This window comes from Xenopus laevis, chromosome 6L (assembly GCF_017654675.1).
Source record: "Xenopus laevis strain J_2021 chromosome 6L, Xenopus_laevis_v10.1, whole genome shotgun sequence".
In the NCBI taxonomy this organism is placed as follows: Eukaryota; Metazoa; Chordata; class Amphibia; order Anura; family Pipidae; genus Xenopus; species Xenopus laevis.
The window spans coordinates 28,146,416-28,170,266 of record NC_054381.1 but is presented as its reverse complement, the minus strand read 5'-3'; the positions used below and the strand labels follow the sequence as shown (position 1 = coordinate 28,170,266).

The 23,851-nt window shown below is 40.5% G+C and overlaps 1 protein-coding gene across 1 annotated transcript in view; it reads right to left on the bottom strand.

Annotated features, from left to right (window-relative positions):
* Nucleotides 1–9,006: 9,006 nt before the first annotated feature.
* The window catches only part of st8sia6.L (ST8 alpha-N-acetyl-neuraminide alpha-2,8-sialyltransferase 6 L homeolog), a 55,687-nt gene continuing 40,842 nt past the window's right edge, over nucleotides 9,007–23,851 (bottom strand). The window contains exons 4-8 of the mRNA XM_041565870.1: nucleotides 18,704–18,790; nucleotides 17,049–17,193; nucleotides 13,960–14,072; nucleotides 13,154–13,246; nucleotides 9,007–10,028 (exon numbers count right to left, since the gene is read on the bottom strand). Of these exons, the coding sequence (XP_041421804.1) occupies nucleotides 9,560–10,028; nucleotides 13,154–13,246; nucleotides 13,960–14,072; nucleotides 17,049–17,193; nucleotides 18,704–18,790 (907 nt within the window). The 3' untranslated portion in view covers nucleotides 9,007–9,559. The remainder of the gene's footprint in view (nucleotides 10,029–13,153; nucleotides 13,247–13,959; nucleotides 14,073–17,048; nucleotides 17,194–18,703; nucleotides 18,791–23,851) is intronic.

Below are 23,851 nucleotides of genomic sequence, written 5' to 3'. Positions count from 1 at the left end.
TCCATTATCGGCCCTCCACCATGTAGGTGAAAAAAACCCGGCCTCTGTACCACAGAAGTTGGACAGCATTGTCATAGACTGTTATTTCTGCTGGTAGGTTGAAGTTATAATGCTCTGTTGGCAGATTACAGGACAAGAAAAAAACAATAAAATATAAAAATATAAACAATATGTTGGTCATACCACAAGCTCCTTAAAGTACAATTAGGGAACAATTTCCCCTTAGGCAGATTCTTTAAAAATTGTACCTCAAGAGACTCTAAGGATTTAAAGTTCAAATAACAGAAACAAGTTGAAACCCCCAGTAAGAGGAGGTGATTTTCTAAGAATTTTGAATTCTAGAGAAGTTTTTTGGATATTCGAATTAAATTCACATGCTCCCTTGGGTCTTAACTCTAGATGGGACATCTCTTATAATTTCATATGCATCTGTGTTTTCTACTATAAAAGCCTTAGTTTTTGCCTCCTTATTTTGGTTTGCCCTTTTTTTTTAGGAGAGAATCAAGAGACATAGTTGGATATGCTACACTGTTAATTAATCGTATAATTGTATATTGTATATTGTATACATGCTTTTTTAGGGGTCCCTCTGTCACTCATTTTTCAATTTGATTTTATGGATATAAACGTTTCTGTCATTACATTCTATATACCGTTTATATTTTGGACAGTAGATGGCACTGTTAACAAGTGTATAAACGAACGTCTTGCTGTCATCCCGTTTAGCCTATGATTAAAGGGTGTTGCCGAAACACATTACACTGCAGCCACCTGTTTTTAATGTCTCCATAAACAGTCATTTTTACTTTATGAGGCAGCGTGCCCTCCCAATTTTTTTTATTTTGGTTTTAAAGGACAATGAAATCCCAATTCATTGAGGGGCCCTTTACTAAGGGTCGAAGTGAATTTTCAAATTCAAAAACTTCGAATTTCGAAGTAATTTTTGGGTTTTTCGACCATCGAATAGGTCAAATTCGACTTCGACTCAAATTGAAAATACTTCACAAATTCAATCATTCGAAAATTGAAGTACTGTCTTTTTTAAAAAAACTTTGACTTCGACACTTCGCCACCTTAAACCTGTCGAATTGCTGTTTAGCCTATGGGGGAACCTCCTATAACCTATATGAGCCGCTAAGTTTTGAGAAGTCGAAGGATTTTTTGTAAAATCATAAGATCGTTTGATTAAATCGTACGATTAAATCGAAGGATTCGAAGGATTTCAACATTTTTTAGTGGAAAAAACTTTTTACTATCGTACTACACCTATTCGATGGTCGAATGTCGACGTTTTTTCACTTCGAAATTCGACCCTTGATAAATCTGCCCCTAGGTGTGTCCCCATTATGCTAGGCACCCTCTCAATGAATCCAATACCTTCGTTTTTTTTCAGGGCTGGTGCTGCTTTTAGTTGTATGAGCCATGGAAAAAAACAAACACAGTGCTGCGCCATAATATTACTTACTGGGGGTTATTTATCAAGCTCCAAATAGCCGAACTGTTTTCGGAGCAAAAAACTACGAATTATTCGAGATTTATTAAGATTTATTATGGTCTAAAAACTCAGAATCCGAATTCCTGGCATCTAAAATCTCTCGAGGTCCTGTATAAGTCAATGGGGAAGTTCCCAATGTCTGCTCTGATGTCCGTTCCGATATCAGATGATTTCAGGGATTCGGAGCAAAAAAAAAGAGAGAAAATCCAAATTATGGAAAGATCCATTATCTGAAATACCCCAGGTCTAGATAAAAAGTCCCATACCTGTGAATTATGACGCTCATATTATCTCTAACATACCAGTAAACCCCCGATTCTCTAAAGAATCGTTAATGAAAGAATGGTAACAACAGTGAGGCAGCAAAATGCGATGGGTGCTGATTCACTCTCCATCCCCAGGCAGCAACTGGCGACGCTAATTTGTGGGGATGTAGAGTGAATCTGTGCCGATTGCTTGTTGTTACCTATCTGCTATTAGAATTCTTAAATTTTGAGTTTATTGGTAGTAAAGTGTTACTGAAAAATTTCTTTATAAACAACATTTTTGGTGAAAATGTTCTCCTGTCCTTGAATGAGTTCTCCCTGGTGAGGTGTACTTAAAATCTTGACTTTAACATCAGATGAACGCTGCACTCTTGAAAATGCAACATAAAGTTGACCATGACCAAACACAGGCTCAGATAGGTAAATGCCGACTTTATCCAATGTTTGTCCTTGTGATTTGTTGATTGTCATGGCAAATGCAGCCTTAATGGGGAATTGTCGTCGTTTAAGTTTAAAAGGTAATTCCTGGTCAGAACTGGTAAGGTCAATTCTGGGAATCAAAATGGTATCACCGCTATGGGATCCTGTAAGCACTTCTGCCTTGATAACATTTTGTCTCATGGTCTTCACAACCAACCGTGTACCGTTACATAAACCTTGCTTAGTGTTAGGGTAAGGCCACACTAAGCGATAGCGCGGCGATTTGACTCGCCGCGACTTTTCGCCGCAACTTTTAAACGGCAATCGCTGGCGAAACTTTGGCGCTGGCGTCTATGGGGAATCGCTGCGTAAAAACACACGCGGCGATCTTTTTTCTATTGTTGCTCGAAATCGCCTCGCTAGGCGATTTCGAGCGACAATAGAAAAAAGATCGCCGCGTGTGTTTTTACGCTGGCGATTTTGCGCGATTCCCCATAGACGCCAGCGCCAAAGTTTCGCCAGCGATTGCGGATTAAAAGTCGCGGCGAAAAGTCGCCGCGAGTCAAATCGCCGCGCTATCTCTTAGTGTGGCCTTACCCTAAAGGTTTCTTAACAGCATGACTATTGTTCCTACTTTGAGTATTAGATTGTGTTGTGGTAATCCAGCAGGGTTGATAGTGTTTAAATATTCTAATGGGAAATTAAGTTTCTCACTTTCGTCTTCAGAATCAATACAGTCTGTACTCAGAAAGACACAGCTTTGTCCAGGAAGTAATGCAATCACTTGGTTGTTTATCATGTCAACATCAATATTTTTTGGAGATAATATAGCCCGTTTTGCTAATAATGGTATCTGGTCTAATGACAGTTTATTAACTGGTGTGACAGAGGCAGTGGAGTAGCTGCCGGCACTGGTGACAGAGGCAGACAGTTTATTAACTGGTGTGACAGAGGCAGTGGAGTAGCTGCCGGCACTGGTGACAGAGGCAGTGGAGTAGCTGCTGGCAGTCGGCACTGGTGACAGAGGCAGTGGAGTAGCTGCCGGCACTGGTGACAGAGGCAGACAGTTTATTAACTGGTGTGACAGAGGCAGTGGAGTAGCTGCCGGCACTGGTGACAGAGGCAGTGGAGTAGCTGCTGGCAGTCGGCACTGGTGACAGAGGCAGTGGAGTAGCTGCCGGCACTGGTGACAGAGGCAGACAGTTTATTAACTGGTGTGACAGAGGCAGTGGAGTAGCTGCCGGCACTGGTGACAGATGCAGTGGAGTAGCTGCTGGCAGTCGGCACTGGTGACAGAGGCAGTGGAGTAGCTGCCGGCACTGGTGACAGAGGCAGACAGTTTATTAACTGGTGTGACAGAGGCAGTGGAGTAGCTGGTGGCACTGGTGACAGCGGCAGTGGAGTAGCTGCTGGCAGTCGGCACTGGTGACAGAGGCAGTGGAGTAGCTGCCGGCACTGGTGACAGAGGCAGACAGTTTATTAACTGGTGTGACAGAGGCAGTGGAGTAGCTGCCGGCACTGGTGACAGAGGCAGTGGAGTAGCTGCTGGCAGTCGGCACTGGTGACAGAGGCAGTGGAGTAGCTGCCAGCACTGGTGACAGAGGCAGACAGCTTATTAACTGGTGTGACAGAGGCAGTGGAGTAGCTGCCGGCACTGGTGGTGTGACAGAGGCAGAGGAGCGCCGCCATTACACAAACTCACAGAGGAGTAGCAACATGGCCGATGGTGCGTGCTGATTGGGCAGTGCGGTGCCGCCCACTCTCCCAGCAAAGAAGAGGTGGCGGGAGGCAGAAGGAGACAGCGGTAAGAGTGAGGGGGACGGTGTCTGGGGAGCCTGAATCTGCCGCCAGCACAGCGCATATGCCTCCTTCCTAACCTATGTCCGGCGTGTCTTTCAGCTGACACGCCGGGCACTCACAGAGGAGTAGCAACATGGCCGCCCAGCAAAGAAGAGGCGGCGGGAGGCAGAAGGAGACAGCGGTAAGAGTGAGGGGGATGATCTTATGCCAGCAACCTATGTCCGGCGTGTCTTTCTGCGCGCGCATCTTTCCTAGCCTTTCAGCTGAAGATGCGCGCGCCGGGCATGAGTGAGGGGCCTCCCCGACACGCCGGGCATGAGTGAGGGGGACGGTGTCTGCCTGAATCTTCTGGCAGCTGGCAGCAACCTATGTCCGGCGTGTCTTTCTGCGCGCGCATCTTTGCTAACCTTTCAGCTGAAGATGCGCGCGCATCTGCCTCCCCGACACGCCGGGCATAGAAACAACCTTCGTTTAGTATATAGGATAACTGGTGTGACAGAGGCAGTGGAGTAGCTGCCGGCACTGGTGACAGAGGCAGTGGAGTAGCTGCTGGCAGTCGGCACTGGTGACAGAGGCAGTGGAGTAGCTGCCAGCACTGGTGACAGAGGCAGACAGCTTATTAACTGGTGTGACAGAGGCAGTGGAGTAGCTGCCGGCACTGGTGGTGTGACAGAGGCAGAGGAGCGCCGCCATTACACAAACTCACAGAGGAGTAGCAACATGGCCGATGGTGCGTGCTGATTGGGCAGTGCGGTGCCGCCCACTCTCCCAGCAAAGAAGAGGTGGCGGGAGGCAGAAGGAGACAGCGGTAAGAGTGAGGGGGACGGTGTCTGGGGAGCCTGAATCTGCCGCCAGCACAGCGCATATGCCTCCTTCCTAACCTATGTCCGGCGTGTCTTTCAGCTGACACGCCGGGCACTCACAGAGGAGTAGCAACATGGCCGCCCAGCAAAGAAGAGGCGGCGGGAGGCAGAAGGAGACAGCGGTAAGAGTGAGGGGGATGATCTTATGCCAGCAACCTATGTCCGGCGTGTCTTTCTGCGCGCGCATCTTTCCTAGCCTTTCAGCTGAAGATGCGCGCGCCGGGCATGAGTGAGGGGCCTCCCCGACACGCCGGGCATGAGTGAGGGGGACGGTGTCTGCCTGAATCTTCTGGCAGCTGGCAGCAACCTATGTCCGGCGTGTCTTTCTGCGCGCGCATCTTTGCTAACCTTTCAGCTGAAGATGCGCGCGCATCTGCCTCCCCGACACGCCGGGCATAGAAACAACCTTCGTTTAGTATATAGGATCAGTAAACATAGCTGAAAATATTCCATACAGAATCTTCTCATGTGTTCTAGGAGATCCGTGTACATTACAGAAGAACAGGAGGTCAGTTTGAACAACAGATTCACTGGCCTCTGTATTCTTTTTAGGCTTTTGTGACTTGTAACAAACCAAACCCAAAACACATTTTTGCCATGACATTCTCTTCATCAATAAATACAAATACTGGAGTAGGGTGAGCAACATCTCACAAGATGCACCTGTAGAGAAACAAAATGCCTAAGCATAGTCAAATCATTTAGAATGAAGTAGATTGAGGCTGATGTAATAAATAGTGATGGGCGAATTTGTCCCGTTTTGCTTCGCTGCGAAATTCACTAATTTCCATCAAAATTTTTACAAACTGGGCAAAAAATTAGAGAAACGAATTCCCAATGACATCTGATGCACATTAAAGTCAATTAGCAAAAAAAAAAAAAAAAGATAATTTTTATTGTCTTCCACCACAAAGCAAAAAATCATGATACTCTCATAAAAAGACAGACATTTAAATACATAAGTGCTTCAGACATGTAAGGATTTGTACAACTAGTTCATTTTACGAATATGAAAGACAGCAAGCTAAGCTTGTAACATCCGATCAAAATTAGGGGGGTTGATTGCCAAAAAATTCCTTTTGGGGTTGTCTGTATTCCTTCTATCTTTTTTTTTAAATGTAGTTCAAACAATTCAGGTTTATCACTGAGACTTCTTGTTAAAGTGAAACTACAAGTAGAAGCAGGAAGGCAGAGTGCAGAAAGTTTAATTTTTGCACTTTCCCTCCCTGTATTGTAGCAGGTCTCAGAGCACAGGGAGTGGCGGGCAGTCCTATGAGTGCACTGATGCTTGTATTTGGCAGTACCTTATTTATGAGGGGTGGGAGTAGAAGTCTAACTTGCAACCGGGCAGTGGCTACAGACCACAAAGGGGCCCCGTGTTAACTCCTGCTTTATGGAGGTGGTCCGGACTGAGAATTAAAATAGGCCCTGGCATTTTAGGTACACAGAGGCCCAATCAGTCCACACAGAGGCCCAAACAGCCCCCACCAGCCCACTAAATACTGACTTTCTATGGCACCTAATAGCAGCCCCTCTGGCATTTGCCAGAACCCACAGATTGCCAGTCCGGGCCTGGCTCAGGTGGCAGTAGATTCAACAGTTGGTGCAGCAGCGATTGATTCAGGACAGGAAAAAGGGAGAAGCGCCAAGCGCAACAATACGGTAGTGCAAGAAGTGCATGTTGCCACAAGTATCTTTAATACATGGGTTTATGGGCAAATGGGAAATTTGTGCAACTGCACTCGCAGCTGTAAATGTTCCTTTCTGTTTTCACGCAGAGCATGGATAACTTCTATTTCTGTATTTTAGGAAAAAAGACTGCTGTGTTGGTGGGACTGAATCTGCTAAGAGATGCCACAGGGACAGACATTATGAAAGAGGACTTACAGAATGTTCATTGCTTAATATTTACCTTACACAAATAAAAGAAAAATCAAAATAGCAAATACAAAAATGATCAGTATCGAGAAATACATCCTTACCCCTTCATCTATTATCTTTTTTCATTAAAAAAAAAAAAAACTCCACAATATTCAGTGATTGCTTAGTTTCTAAGCAATTAAAACAGCAGAGAATGTCATCCGTATGTTTTTGGCAAACCCTTAACAAGTGAAATAAAGTTGTTTTCAAGTACTCCATGGCACAGGAATTTGGCACATCATCTTCTACACAGCTATAAAATAAGCTGCTTGGAACACAGGTAGGCTGGATACATGAAATAATCGTTTATAAAATGCACTGTGATATTAATACAGGGGGTGCCTAGGATAGCTAGGACTGGGGCTTATTTTTGCACAGTAGATTTTTCCAGGCCTGTTTTTTTCTGATAGAGGTTACCCTTCGATTTTGATGACCAGAGAGGAGGCATGTGGCTTATATTTAGGGCAGGAGTCCATAAACTGTTTACCTGTGAGACAAAGTCAAATGTAAAAAAAGTTGGGGTGCAACACAAGCATGAAAAGAGTTCCGGGGTTACCAATTAAAGGAATTGTTCAGTGTAAAAATAAAAACTGGGTAAATAGATAGGCAAATAGATGTGCAAAATAAAAAATGATTCTAATATAGTTAGTTAGGCAATAAATGTAATGTATAAAGGCTGGAGTGGCTGAATGTCTAACATAACAGCTCTCTTGGTTTCCACTGATTGGTTACCAGGCAGTAACCAATCAGAGACTTGAGAGGGAGCCACATGGGTCATATCTGTTGCTTTTGAATCTGAGCTGAATGCTGAGGATCAATTACAAACTCTCGGAACAGATATGTCTCATGTGGCCCCCCTTCAAGTCGCTGACTAACTCAGAGTTAGAGAGCTGAAAAGCAGGAAGTAATGTTCTGGCTATTATGTTACACATCCAGTCACTCCAGCCTTTATACATTACATTTTTGGCTAACTAACTATATTAGAAACATTTTTTATTTTGCACAGCCTGTCTATTTACACAGTTTTTATTTTCACACTGAACTGTTCCTTTAAGGGCTGTGATTGGCTACTTGGTAGCCCCTAGGTGGACGGGCAGCCTACAGGAGGTTCTGTTTGGCAGTAAATAAGGTTTTTATGCAAGAAAAACTTGTCTCCAAGCTAAGGATTGAAAAATAAGCCCCTGTTTGCTTTGGGGCCACTGAAAGCAACATCCAAGGGGTTGATGAGCAATATATTGCTCGCGAGCCACTGGTTGGAGATCATTGATTTAGAGGAATTAAAAAGCTCATTATCCAGTTTTTTATTTACCAGCCTCTATGTCATCATCTAGTGTAACCCCTGACAGACTACCCAGACCTGGAAAACACTGTATATAACATTGTGCAAACCTAGCTTTACAGCAAAAAGCACATGGGAGAATATCCTTAATTTTTGCTTGACACCTCTCAATACATTACACAGTAAAAAGTTTTGTTTCTGATCGGGGTATAGAATTTTGCAAATGCAATCCAAAGCAATTTTCCAACATATGTGAGTTAAAGTTTTTTTTCATGATTTTAAAGTTATTTGTAAGGGTGGTGGCAGACGTGGCTAAAGGGGGAGATTAGTCACCCAGCGACAAATCGCCTATTCTTCGGACAACTAATCTCCCCTAAATGCTTAGTTTTCTGAAGTCGCCCAAAGTTGCCTCACGAGGAAACATCGGGTGACTTCGAAAAGCCGAAACGATCCTAGTGCAATCCCACCGGCGATTTACATTCTAGCCGTCGGAAAGGCATTTGGGGGAGATTAGTCGATCCAAGAAGAGGCGATTGGGCGACAAATCTTTCCCAGTAGCCACGACTGCCACCAACCGTTATGTAATTAATGCAATAAATCTATCATCTATCTATCTTTTCAATTCTCTGCACTGCTGGTTCTGACATGTACAAGCCTGTAGTTTTTCCCTCAAGCAGGGCAACAGTAAATGCCTTAGGTCAGGGGTCCCCAACCTTGGGGGGTGTGGAAACATGTGTACATATCAGCTTGGGGCTAGCTGTGTTTTTATCTTTGGCAAACTGGTCCGTAAAGCTATCTAAAACATACGTTTTTTTGTGTAACTGTTACCTTCACTTTCCTATTTTTTTATACCCAATTTGGGGTATTCCATAGAACTGTAATCTGTATAGCTGAATATTTGCAAAATAGTGCCTATGTTCTTAACATAAAATGTAAACATTTTTGAGGGAAAAAAGTCCTGAGTTTGTTTTACATTTTTAAGTTAAAAATTGAAAACACACATTTAGACAAGACATTTAGACATGAAACGATGGCCAAGACGAAGAAAAATAACAGGCGTTATCCTGCCATTCTAAAGTGACAAGTAGCTTCTGAGATCCCAGGAACATCCAGGCCTGATCATATTGATAGTCTAGTCATGTGTGTATTATACACGGCACACCATGGCATCCATACTACTGTTATACTGGTGATAAATTAGCTCCTCCGTCCGCAAAAGGATATTGCAAAAAAGCTGAATCAACCTTCTTTCAAGAACAGTCACCTGACTTATAGTTATAATTTAGTCAATGTTCTTCCATCATCCATCATTAAAAAGCTTTATTTGGCAAAAAAAAAGTTCATTTGATCATCTCTGTTGAGAAGATAACCAAGGAGACCATAACCATGACCTTCAATGCTCAAGCTGGAGCCAACGTTCAGATTTATCCAAGTAAAGTTCTCCATCCACAGCTTCTTGAATCTGAGGTCGCTAAGTACCCAGGCTTTGCTAGCAATAAGTGATGAAATCCCTATTTTATCTTTTTTCACACTTCCCAATTTGAAGTCTGAGGACCCCTTTGTGATGCAGTTGAAGGACCTGATAAAATTCTTTGGGCATAGCATGAAAGCCAGGCTTTGGCAGTACGTTGTCGTAGTAATGATGGCTAATTGGTTTTCCATCTAGATTTTTGGAGAAAGGCCAGAAGCCATATAATTTCACTTCTTCGCACAGTTCTATGGCGGCGCTGGTAATCATGAGTCCAGTAGAAAGGCGAAAAGCCCTCACACCCCTCCCTTTCCAAAACTGTCCCAGGCTTTTGAGATAGTTTGGGTGAAAGAATATAGCTTTTTGTTTGGCCTGGTTTTTTTCCAGTATACGGTGCACTTCAAATGAAATGGCCGTGTTGCTTCTGTAGGAAAAGGCGGGCAACAGAAGAAAGGAAGATCCATAGTTTGAAACATTCTTTAGAAAAATATTTTTCACCTTATTAAGTTTTTTATATCTGCAAAAAAAAAAAAGTAATTAAAGATTAAGGTGTGCAAAGACATATACTAATTGCAGTCTGTGGGAGAGGGAAATGCCTGATCTTGTTCTCAGCTTATACATAATAAATCTCATTGGGGTGCAGGCTGCATGTTCAGAGATGATAAAAAAGAATTCGGTGTAAAAGGTACTATTTATAAAGAAAAGTTTGCAGTACAATTTAAAAGCTTTGAAAGCATGTCATTCGATTCCTTTATAGAACAGAGCAAGGATGGCAGGTGGTCGGCAGGCTATTGCTTGCCATTCACTCTTGGTAAAGAAAATTCCTGATCTTATGAATACCGTATGTAAATGTGCTAATTATAAATATGAAACTTGAGATTCAGGAAATATTTTCACATTTAGGGGCCCATTTACTTAGCTCGAGTGAAGGAATAGAATAAAAAAAACTTCGAATTTCGAATGATTTTTTTGGCTACTTCGACCATCGAATTGGCTACTTCGACCAAAAAAAACGTTCGACTATTCGACCATTCAATAGTCGAAGTACTGTCTCTTTAAAAAAAAACTTCAACCCCCTAGTTCGCCACCTAAAACCTACCGAAGTCAAAGGCTTTGTAACAATTTTCTGGTTGAAAAAAATCGTTAGATAGATTCAAAGGATTTAATCGTTCGTTCGAATGATTTTTCATTCGATCAAATGAATTGCTGTAAATCCTTCGACTTCGATATTCAAAGTCGAATATCGAGGGTTAATTAATTAATTTGACCATAAGTAAATTTGCCTCTGTCTGTAAGGGTCTAGTTTTTTGCGCTGGCGAGTTACATGGATAGGTTTGTAAAAGAAGGGAGCTTTCATGGACCTAATGCTAGGTTGGTGTTTATAACTGGTTATACAAAAACTGCAGTTTGAAGGGTTAATGTACAATCTCAGGAAGAGAATATGGAAAAATATGGATTTTCTGGATAAAGGGGTTTTCTATCATTTTAAACACCATGCCTTCAATCTATTTAACAAAACCATTTACAACTGAATTAAACCCAGAAGGATTGTTTTGCCATCAGTAGAGATCCGTGCAGCTTAGTTACCATCAAGCATAAGATACTGTGTTATACATGTGTATGGGATCCGGAAACCAGTTAACCATAAAGCAACGAATAACAGAAAGGCCATCTCCCTTAGACTCCATTGTAATCAAATAATTCCATTTAAAAAAATAATAATAAATCTTGAATTTTTAGAGAAATAGAAAGAACAGGAATTTTTAGAGACAAAATACGATTTGTGAAAAAAGGGAAATCTGAGAGGCAGATTTACTAAGGGTCAAAGTGAACTTTCGAAGTTCAAAACTTTGAATTTCAAACTATTTTTTGGGTACTTCGAATAGGCAAAATTCGACTTTGACTTTGAAAATCAAAGTACCGTCTCTTTAAAAAAAGTTCGACTTCGACACTTTGCCACCTTAAAGCTGCCGAATTGCAATGTTAGCCTATGGGGACCTTCTAGAATCTATAGCCAAGATTTGGCTAAGTTTTTAGAAGTCAAATCGTTCGATCGATCGATGAAATAGTTCGAACCGTTCGATTCGAAGGATTTCATCGTACGATCTGACTTCGACCGAAAACGACCAAATTCGATAAAAAGAAAACTTCGACTTTGACATTCGAAGTCAAAGTAATCCAATTTGATGGTTGAATTTCGAAGTATTTTCCACTTCAAAATTCGACCCTTGATAAATCTGCCCCTGAATGTTAGTAAATAGGCCCCTTAGTGTGCAGGCAACGGTGATATTGTTAAAGGGTGGTTCATAAGAAAATTAGAACCTTACAATGGTTTGCATACCTCCCAACATTTTGGAAACAGAAAGAGGGACAAAAAGATTTGCCTCACGGAGCGTGACCATGCCTATTTTGTGGCCATACCCGCTAACTACCATGTTCATTTTACCAAATTTGTCAGGTTATTAAAGTTGGAACGCATTTCTATGGTTTTTAATATTATAACTTATTACAGTTTTGCTAATGAAGGTGAATTGCCTTTTAAGATGCAGTTTCCCCAAGAGACCTGCTTATCTTAAATTGTTACAAATGTATCAAAGTGCAGCTGCCACATATTATAGGCTCTCTGCCAAATGCCAATTAAGTTAGAAACTTTGTATCTTTTTCTGGAAGTCTGCAATCAGAAAGCCTGGACATTTCAGCAAACAATCTGGGACTGCAGGCTGAGCTGTCAAAATCGGGACTGTCCCGCAAAAAACAGGACAGTTAGGAGGTATGGGTTTTTTAGAATTTTTACATTATAGTCAAGTTAAAAATAATATGGCAATTGCCCTTATGGTTCTTGAGCCTCATGTCCATGCAGTTGCCACTAGTGTCCAGTGGTGTTTGACATACCCCGCAATATGAACAAAATGCCTTCTTTGCAAATTACCTGCAAATACGAGGCTGATTTGCTTTCATGAGCACTAAACTGTACCAGTGCAGTTACCAATAGCAATTAGGCTTAAAGGGCATGTAAAGGCAAAAAAATAAAATCCCATTTTTACTTTCTTTAATGAAATGAAACTTATCTCCAATATACTTTAATTAAAACATGTGTACCATTTTTATAGGAAACCTGACTGTATGCAGTGAAATTCTCTCGTGATTTACTGCTGTGGATAGGAATTGTCAGATGGTCCCTAACTGCTGAGCAGGGAAACAATCATACTTATGAACAGCAGGGGGAGCCCCCGCCTTACTTCCCAGCCATGCAGAACTCAAGCAGCTTTGTTTATGACGATCCCTAAGCAGCCCAGACCACACTGAGCATGTGCACAGTCTTAGTCTTGCAAAGATGTTTAACAAAGTTACAAGATGGTGACCCCTGTAGCCAACTTTGAAAGCATAAATTATTTGTTTGATTAGACTTGTGGTGCAGTAAGTTCATGTTTATATTTAGTATACAAAATACTGCATTTCTAGCCTTAGTCTATTTTAGACTTTACATGCCCTTTAATCAGTCTACTACAGAAAGCAAAGATCTGATTCTTATCTTATAGGTAACAGCGTTGGTGCAAATGAGCTCTTTGTCACATATACAAAGATATACAAGACTGTATTAAAGGCATTGGGGGACATTGATTTTGGGAAGGCCATACTTACTTTCGAGAAATAATACTTGGATTAACTGTGACAAGATTTGTTTTATTTCCAACATCAACGCTAATATTTCCCCAAACAGGGGGCAGGTTACACCTGAAAACATACAAAACAGACTGTAAATGGAATTTATGGACCGGCATGGCTGAATAAATAGAAAGCACAAAATTGTCAGTAAGTATAGGTCGGTCAAGAAACTGTTAAAGTGCGGCAAGTACAACAAGTTCCCAGAAGGTATCTTATAGTTTAATGGCATTGACATAATGGTGCCAGATTTTAAAAAAGTTTCGTATAAACGGTAATAAAAAAAATTTTGTGCTGGAAAAATATTGTTTGTGCACCAAAAAGTTTTATCTATTAAGACTTAAAAATATCGTGGCTATAGTCATTTTTGAAAATGTCAGTAGAGGTAAAAACATGGTGGTATATTTATATTTTCAACATTTTTGTGAGTTCAGGTTTGTTGAACCGTGTGAAAGGAATAAAAAAACAAGAACAAAAAAGCTTACAAATGATACATTTTGGATCACCGTTTCATCTATGTGCAGTCAGGGATTTCAGGGAAGTTAGTAGGGCAGAGAGCATGAGGGCTGCTAAGCTCACATTTCTCTTTCCAGAATAGTCTATTTTTAAGAGCTAGAAATATCAGTTGAGTTCATGAGCCAGGAAAGGGGGAAGCTGTGTTTACCTATAGGATCAGTTCTTATTTCTGGACTATGGATACATTGCTCCATGCATGTTCCATTAAAATCCACGAGGAACAAAGCATATATAATTCTATATAAATATGTAATAAACGTTTCTATTACCTGAATACAAAATCCGACTGGTCAATCTCAGCTCCACAGCTGCTGTTTGCTAGGATTCCACCATTGCCAACCACAGCACATTGCTTGAAGGGGGCTCCTACAAAGGGCTGAGACTACAAAACAGATACAAATACTCCGTCACTTCAGTGGTATAATCTTGATTGTTTACTGTTTTGCATTGCTTTGCACATGCAAAGAGCATTCTAAGCTATGAATATGAGTAGTTATCCCCCAAGGTATTGCCTTCCCTAGTGCCTTCTATTTACTTTCCCATTATGAAGGAGGACATCATGGAGCTAGAGAGAATGTGTGGGAAGGGGAATAAAAAAGAACATTCAAGGTACTTTTGTATAGATCTACTTGCATTTCATGTGTGGCTTTTCCTCAAAGTATTTATACCAACAAGATCCAGCTATTGCAACAGTACACTTACAATTATAATTAAAACGAAGTTCTCGCAGATGGCTGCAGTTATTGTACAAAATTGGATTCCTGGGGATGCGAAGAAAGGCTTTTTTTCCACAGACACCCCAACTTACATAGCCTGTTGCTTTTTTTTTTTTATAACAGACTAAAATCATCTCTGCAATGTTAGATGTCAGATATAATTGGAGAGTCACAGGTTACCCATGCATGCTATAGAAGTACAGCTTTTAGCAACAACATAGAGCAGTTGGAAGGCATTGTGGTTGGTGCTAAAGTAGTGTAGGGGATGCGAGAGAAGAATCTTATGACCCTAAAGCAGTAAAAACATGTTTTAAGATGAATTCTTGGATTTTGTGAACTCAGAGCAAAAATAGTTTGTTGGTTTAAGACTAGGGACCCACTGGGTCCGAAATCAGCTAGCTGAAATACGCTGGCAGTAGCCTCCTCTCAATTTGAATCGATTGGCTTAAAATGCAGAGACTCGTGTGAAATGCAGTCTGTTCATGACGAAGCCAATTCAGCATTTACGAATGCAGAAAAGAGATGAGGCTACTGCCCGTTGATAGAGCTGAAATCCAGCCGGCATATTTCAGATAGCTGATATTGGCCCCCCCTTGTGACCCTAGCCTAAAATTGGTTTGTACATCTTGGCAAATAAATTTGTTTTCTTTCTGTGACCCTTCAGCTACTGTCTAGAAGTCCCGGTGATCTAGTTTCACATCAACTAAAGGGTACCGGGTAAAATATCCCAGGTTTAGGCTTAGGAGTAGATTATAACTAGTGATGGGGGATTCTGACCCATTTCGTTTTGCTGAAAATACGCAGAAATGTATTGGAGTCTATAGGCGTCAAAATTTTTTTGACGCGTGACAAATTGCGCAATAAATTTTTGAAATGCTGCAATTTTTTTTCATGCAAATTCAGAATTAAGATGGCGCACACACGCCAACAATTGTGCTAATTCTTTAATGATATTTTGAGATCTCAATAAATCACTAAAGAATTAGCACATTTGCTGAAGTGTGTGCCATCTTACTTCTGATTTTGCATGGAATATTGGAACCGATTGATGCAGCAAGGTTTCAAGACCAGGTTTCAGCACCACGAGACAATTGCAGCCCTCTTGAACTATTGCAAGTATGACAATTTTTTTTCACTCAGTAGAGTCTATGGGCGTCATTTTTGCGGCAAAACTCGTCGAAAATTTTTGCTGATTCTTAGTTATGACAAGTACCTTGCTACAAGTAAGAAGTATTTAAAGGTCTGGAATCCATCTGATCGCTAAAGGATATAGACCTGCTGCACCCACCTGTTATTACAGTGCCTTTATGCTGTAGTCTTGGGGAAGAGAAATTGATTTCTGATTGTAGTTAGTTAACCATTTTGGGACAAATTGAGACCCTTCAGGGTCTTCTTCTGGAACAATTGGCACACCATATGCTTTAACTTGAAGAAATAATGGCTTTCCTGTGCAGTTTAATCAAGTTAGCCAGCATGGCCATAAGCGATGATCATGGAATAACAGATGTTTGTTACTTTTTAAAGAAGAAGGACAAGTATAATTACTGGGGAGTAGGGTGTGTGCCTAAATGAAAGGCCCACCCCCCAGCAATTATAATCACTAAACTGAAATGGCAGCCTGGGACTCCTGTTTGCTAAAAACTGCACTGGCCTGGGTTGCTTCTGTAGGAGTTCCTTCTCATCATCTACTTCCATATCTTTCTTCATCTTTTCAGCCCTGGTCTGGGTGTAAATGCTCAGTAGAGTGAAAATACAAACTTAGGAAAAAAAGCCAACTGCTCCTGGCCTGGGGCCTTAAAAAAAGAACAAAGAAGCTTAAAACGGTCAAGAGGTGGTGCTCATACAGATGTCCCCTTGGCTGGTGCAGTTTTCAACAAACAGAAGCGCTGGCCCGTGATTATAATTACGGAGAGGGTGCCAAACATTTGACATTCACCAGTAATTATGCCATTCCTTCTTCTTAAAGCCCCATCACCCCCCAGGTAGTTGTTCTCATTCACTTGAATAAGCAATGGTTGGTCTATGGAAGAAACTTCTATTGCACAGATAATCTAATTACTAGTGATGTGCAGGCTGGCCTGGAACCCGGGGGACCCGCGGGTCGAGTAGGTTCTCCTAGCAACTGACCTCACACTGCTGGCTTCTGGCTTTCGTTCCCTTAATTTATAGACTCGCTTCTGTCCTGCCCCACCCCCTTTGTGACATCACCAGGGTTGGGTTAGGGTTGGCAGCGGGTCAAGGGAAACTCCGACCCGCACATCACTACTAATTACCCCATTCGTTTATGAGTTATAACTTCGTACTGGCAGAACCCTTGTTTCCTGTTGAACTATTCGAGTGAAAATAACGTGAATATATCCACCATTCCCTGATGGTGAGGTATACTGAGCTATACCCTGTTACATATTTAAAATGACAGGTGCCGTTGTGACACAGACTTTAATTTGTAAATACAACAAAATGGAATTTCCTGGTTGGTTGAGTCTCATCCATGCAGATCATCATGTGTTCAGTCTGAAGGACACTGTGCTTTGGGACTGAATCATATGGCATAGGGTCACAGAATCTCTTGGGACCCTACAACTGCCTGTAGCTGACGACTTTTATTATTGAGATCTATATGCACAACTTCATTCCCATACCTTTGGAAGCATTCTATAAATTTCTTCTGATATTAAAATTTTCTTTTTACTTTCCACTTCGTATGTAATGTTGCTTCCTAATGAGGTATTGTTCTGGGAAACGATGAAGTTCTTGAGGCCGTTGCAGCACGAGGACAAATCCAACCTGCATAATAATAATAAAACCTGGTTTAATCCAACCCTTGGCCGAAGCATAAAAATAATAGTTGACAACAATTGAGATTAAATGGGCAATACAGCTAACAATGAAAGGGCCAGTAAAACCAAGTAATGAAAAAGCACTTACACCTAATGTTCATTTAGCCAGCACTTTAAGCCCTTCTGCATCAGAATAGTTTTACTTGAAAGTCATTTACTTTCATTTTGTAGACAGGGATATTGTATTACAGAACATTATTTTATATACCTTTTGAAAAAAAAGGTCACCTTTGTGCTTATATAGGATAACATTTTCAAATGTTTTCATCTCCATCCCCCCTCTTTTCATTGTGTTCTGTCATCCTTAATGGCTGCAATCTTTACAACAACCTTCAGTTATAGTGGTCAGAGATCCTACTTGAAACTCGTTTTTTTACAGCACTGTAGGATTATGAGCCCTTACCAAGATTTAAACTTTTAGTTTCCATAGGCATTAGTGTTCGGAGACAGTTTGCAATTGGTTTTTATTTTTTGTGGTTTTTCATTTATGTAACTTTTTTGTTAAGCGGCTCTACTGTTTGAAATTTTAGCAGCTATCTGGTTGCTAGGATCTTGTTTACCTTAGCAACCTGGAAGTGGTTTGAATGAGAGACTGGAATATGAATACGAGATGGACTGGACAGAAACATAAAGTAAAAAAGAAACAATAATAATAACATTGTAATCTCGCAGAGCATTTGTTTTTTGGCTGTTGTCAGTGACCCACCCCCCACTTGAAAGCAGGACAGATGTAAAAGAGGAAGTCAAATAAAAACTATTAAAAACTATTATAAAAAAGAAAGAAAAAAGAAAGAAAAAAGAAAGAACAATTGCAAAGTTGCTAGGAACTTAACTTAAAGGGGTTGTTCACCGTTGAAATAACTTTGATTATCTGAGAAAATTTGCAATTGGTTTTGATTTTTTATTATTTGTGTTTTTCGCGTTATTTAGTCTTTTTTTATTCAGCACCTCTCCAACTTTCCAGTTTGCAATTTTAGCAGGGTGGTTGCTAGGGTCCAAATTACCCAAGCAACCATTCATGGATTGCAAGAAAAGCTCTATAACTCTGAGTTAGTCAATGACTTGAAGGGGGGCCACATGGGACATAAAAGTTCAGTGAGTTTGTAATTGACCCTCAGCATTCAGCTCAGATTCAAAAGCAACAGTTATGACTCATGTGACCCCACCTCAAGTCTCTGATTGGTTACTGCCTGGTAACCAGGGTAACCAGTCAGTGTAAACCAAGAGAGCTGAAAAGCAGGAAGTAGTGTTCTGGCTGATATGTTACAAATCCAGTCACTCCAGCCTTTATACATTACATTTTTGGCTAACGAACTATATTAGAAACATGTTTTATTTTGCACAGCCTATCTTATTACCCAGTTTTTATTTTTACACTGAACAATTCCTTTAAGATGGGGTCAGTGCAAAAATATCACAGTACTAAGAAACCAGTGAAAATACAGTAGTTCACTTACCTGAACTTGCTATATTCTTGTGGCCTTTGTAGCCACGTACAGTTCGGCAGTTCATTAACAGTCTGAATATAATCATCTTCTGAGAACCTTGAAATCAACACAGAGACTAGTGTACAATTATTTATGGTGCAGAACATTTCATAACAAAATGCTGAGACACATTGGTGTCCTCAGGAAGATTTCCAGGTGGGGGTTAAGTCACCAACTCAAAGCAATCTGTTTCCCAGACAGAGTCTATGCAAAATACCTAGGGGCTAAGTTTATGCCTGATCTGAGAGATCATTTGTAGGAAAATTATTTATTGATAATACCCAGCTGAGAGCCCATGTGATTGTGTATCTAGGGGGCTTGTTTACTGTACTAGCACAAAGGTTCAATAGCCATATAACATTAATAAATCTGAACTTTAAAAATATCCAGAGGAGCTTGTCATTTTGGATTTTGCTAGGCCATCTTTTGGGTGTCAATGACACTGCACATGCTCTGGGCAGTTACTGAGAAGCTAAGCTAAGGGATCATCAAAAATCAATAAGTAGATAATGAGGTTACTTTATAGAAGCTGGGGCTACAGGGCTGATAATTCAATTTTGATACAGAGTGCAATGGTTTCTGAGCTACCATTTAGCATGAATCAGAAAGGCAATTGGCCTTATATTGAGACTTTTATATTTTATATATAGTATAGTGAGTGGGTCACTAAGTTCAGGTAATGGACAGCAGCCCAGATCATGTGCAGTGAATCAGTTGAAGAGAGGGCGGGGAGCTACTGGGGGCAATTTTAGGCACAGATCTTTACTAATAAAGGGTTGTTGGGAGTGAGTATAAAATCTCAAAACATGATGAAGTTGACATATAAATATAGGTGCTAAGTGCAATTGCCAACAGCAGCCAGGCAATAATTAGTTATGATTTACAAGTTGGAAAATTAAAACAAGTACAGGTATGGGTTCTGTTATCCGGACTGCTGTTATCCAGAAAGCTTTGATTAGGGAAAGGCCGAAAGACTCCATTTTATCCAATGAATCCAAATTTCTAAAAAATGATTTGTTTTTCTATGTAATACTAAAACAGTACATTGTACTTGATCCAAACTAAGATATAATGAATCCTTATTGGAAGCAAAACCAGCCTATTGGGTTTATTTCATGTTTAGATGATTTTCTAGTTGATGTAAAGTATGAAGGTCCAAATTTCAGAAAGTTATGTTATCCATAAAACCCCAGGTCTGAGCATTCTGGTTAACAGATCCCATACCTGTACCTGATTGGCAACTAAACTTGTGCATTTTAGCACCTTTATTCATAAGTAATGCCACATGAGTAGCATTTCTAACGTACTGCTTTGTTAAACTTTAGTTCTCCTTTAACCTTTGTTATAGAATAAGCAGTGTTCCTCCATTCCGTGTCTCCGTGCTGCAGTTTCTAGGGATGGCTAATATAATCATAAGTTTGTCACACCGTGTCTACAATTATCAAAATGCTGGATGCACACTGTCTGGCAGCTACCTGATAGCCATCATAAGCAAAAATAGGGAAAAATTAGAGTGAACAGGAAACTCCAGTCTTGCAAAAAATACTTATTTTTTACATAATTGAATAGTACAAGCATAAAAACCCAACACATTTCAACCCCTAGTAACGGGTTTTCATCAGGGGTACATGCACAATGAAAAAATACAGGCTAAAGCAGCAACCATGGAAGCTGCAAATCAAATTTTGCTGTGAAGCCTATTTCATTGAATGTTATATTATAACATTCAATGATATATATATATATATCATTTTTATATTATAAAAGCCATACATGATATGGCCATATCATATATGGCTTTATCAGTTCTCCTGAACCAATGGAAAGAATGCGAAGAAGAATCTCTTCTGTACAGTTGTGCCCAATTCCCTATCTCTTAGATGGTGGTAAACATTACCTATTTGACTTCACATTGAAAAGTCAGACAAAACAATGTAATTCTTGAATCAAAGGGTTTAACGTGAATGTTTATAATTTAACATGTGTTAGAACGGAGGAGAGAATAAGGAGAAATAGGATTTGTAGACACTAGAGGGCAGAGCACTGATGACAATAACTCATTGTGGCAGATGTACATTGCAGGGGGGCTTGGAGCTATGCCTTTCCTAATCTGTTCCCTCTTCATTAAAAGCTGTGACCGTAAAATTGATGGAATATGCAAACACTCCTGTTCCTGTCAGCAATAGTTTTTACCTCGGGGGCCCTCTGTAAAATGTTGCTTTTTTGATATAGACAGCCTACGGCTATTTTCATTAGTTTTCATTAATTGCAATTCTAATGTGGCTGCAACTCACAAGTTTAGACTAAGGAGTACTGAAATGTAATTCAGTACTACAAGCAAGAAATTCTAAGTGGCACAGATATAGTAAGCGAGCTCTGTAGGAGAAGATGAGGCATGGAGATCAAATGTGTATCTTACATGTTCTCAAAATCGTATATACGGGTATAGGATCCCTTATCCGGAAACCCGATATCCAGAAAGCTCCAAATTAAGGAATGGCTGTCTCCCATAGACTCTATTTTATCCAAATAATCCAAATTTTTAAAAATTATTTCCTTTTTCTCTGTAATAATAAAACAGTACCTTGTACTTGATCCCAACTAAGATATAATTAATCCTTATTGGAAGCAAAACCAGCCTATTGGGTTTATTTAATGTTTAAATTAATTTCTAATAGTCCTAATGTATGAAGATCCAAATTACGGAAAGATCCGTTATCCGGAAAACCCCAGGTCCCGAGCATTCTGGATAACAGGTCCCATACCTGTATTACTATATCTTTATATATGCTATATAATATTGTATCATATCTATATTTTATATAATATTGTACCGGTATAGGGTCCGTTATCTGGAAACACCTTATCCAGAAAGCTCAGAATTATGGAAAGGCCTTCTCTCATAGACTCCATTACAATCAAATAATTAAAATTTTTAAGAATGATTTTCTTTTTCTTTGTAGTAATGAAACAGTACCTATCCTATTTGGTTTAATTAACATTTAAAGACTTAAGGTACGGAGATCCAAATTATGGGAAAGATCCCTTATCGGGAAAACCCCAGGTCCCAGGCATTCTGGATAACAGATGCCAAGCATTCTGAATAACTGGTCCCATACCTGTAACTTATATACAAGGTATAGAATTTTGTATCTTGTATATATTGAATTATGCTCAGGACCACAGCAAGATCTAAGTTCGATTCTAGCCAGAACACTATAGACAAGGAGTTTGTATGCCCATGTGTTTGTGTGAGTTTCCTGAGGGTACTCACATTTTCTCCCACAGTCCAAAAACATACAGGCAGGTTAAATGGCTCCTGATAAAATTGGCATGACTGTGTGTATGAATGTGATAATAGGGACCATAGATTATAAAAGCCATTGGGGCAGAGTCTGATGAGAATTATGTATAATCTATGTAAAGAGATGCAAAAATGTGTTGGCACTATATAAATACGTGAAAAATAGAAAAAAAACAAATATAATATTGCATCCTTTATGTTTTAGGGCAGGTATCCCCAACCTTTACAACCCGTGAGCAACATTCAGAAATAAAAGGAGTTGGGGAGCAACACTAGCATGAAAAATGTTCCTGGAGTGCCAAATATGCCTCCAAGCCAGGAATTCAAAAATAAGCACCTGCCTTGAGGCCACTGGGAGGGTTGGAGAGCAACATGTTGCTCACGACCTACTGGTTGGGAATCATTGTTCTAGGGGGTAGTATAATAAATGGTGTAAAGGTGGCTACCCAGGGGCGCGCCGCCAATGAGGCGAGCTGAGCCTCTCGCCTCAGGCGGCAGCGCCTGAAAGGATTCCAGGGGCGGCAAAAAGCCGCTCCTGCACCTTTAAGATATGAATTTCTGGTTTTTGAACCGGAAATTCGGCTGTACTATTGCGAGAGAGCGCAATTGCGCTCTCCGCAATAGTGTTTCTGCCTCCCCTCCCGACATGTAAGTTGGTGAGGCGGGGCGGCATTGCAGGAGCCGCCTCAGGCGGCTCCTTAGTCAGAATCAGCGCTGTGGCTACCAACCAATCATTACATAGAATTTCAGCTGTTTGAAAACAAACTGGATTGGTTGTTATAGCTTACTAGACCACTAGCAAACATTGCACCTTTTATTGCATTACCACAAAATGTTACTGCTTGTGTTTGTAACTTTAGGGCTCGGCGTTTTTAGCTGCGTTCCGGTTTCATGCGTTCAGCTGCAGTGAAGCGCAGGAGTAGACAAACTGAATTCTTTTCAATGGGGCTGTACTGACACAGACGCATGTAAGCGACAAACGCAGGAAAAATGCACCATGCTGCGTCCCAACCTGTGTTTAGCGCTTATATGCGTATGTGTGAGTACAACCCCATTGAAAAGAATTCAGTGCGTCTACTCTTGAGCTCCCCTGTGGCAGAACGCATGAAACCGAAACTAAAAACGCTTATCTGTAAGAGCTCTTACACATAATATAGTTCAGTATTGTCCATCTATTATCATATAGAGGGCCTGCTATTTATTATACTACATGCTCTGGGAAAAGATGATAAAATAATGATAGCATACAAAGAGGTCAATGGAGTTCTTGAGCAGACTGGTAGCCATAAATATTTATTGGAGGGACACATCTAGCCTGGAGCCTGCAGTTTGTCTGCCCTGATATAGTTCGGTCTCAGGCAAACTTCTCCTTCGATGGTTAAAGTGCTTGTGATTCACTTCACATGTGACACCGCAGAGAGTTAATAAATTGGGGTGATTATTGCTGTTTTGTCTGACAGACTAAGGTTGCTTCTGAATAATTATTGCTATCAGAGATGTAATTAAGTTTTATGCTGCTTAACTGCTTCCTAATTGCTTAAGCCTCCCCAGCCAGGTTGCTTATTAATGCAATGGAATTAGTACATCATTCTTACTTTCTCATCATAGACATGGTATTATTTATTTTTTTATTGAACAGCAATACAAATCAGCTTGCACGCATTGGTGCGGCTCCGTTCCTTTGTTAATAGCACTAAATTCAATTAAATAATACTATATCTTTTTTAATTATCATGGTTATATTATATTAGAATTATATTAGAAAGCTCTGTTGTTTTGCTGGATTGGACAAATTCCTGTTTTAAAGAATAGTT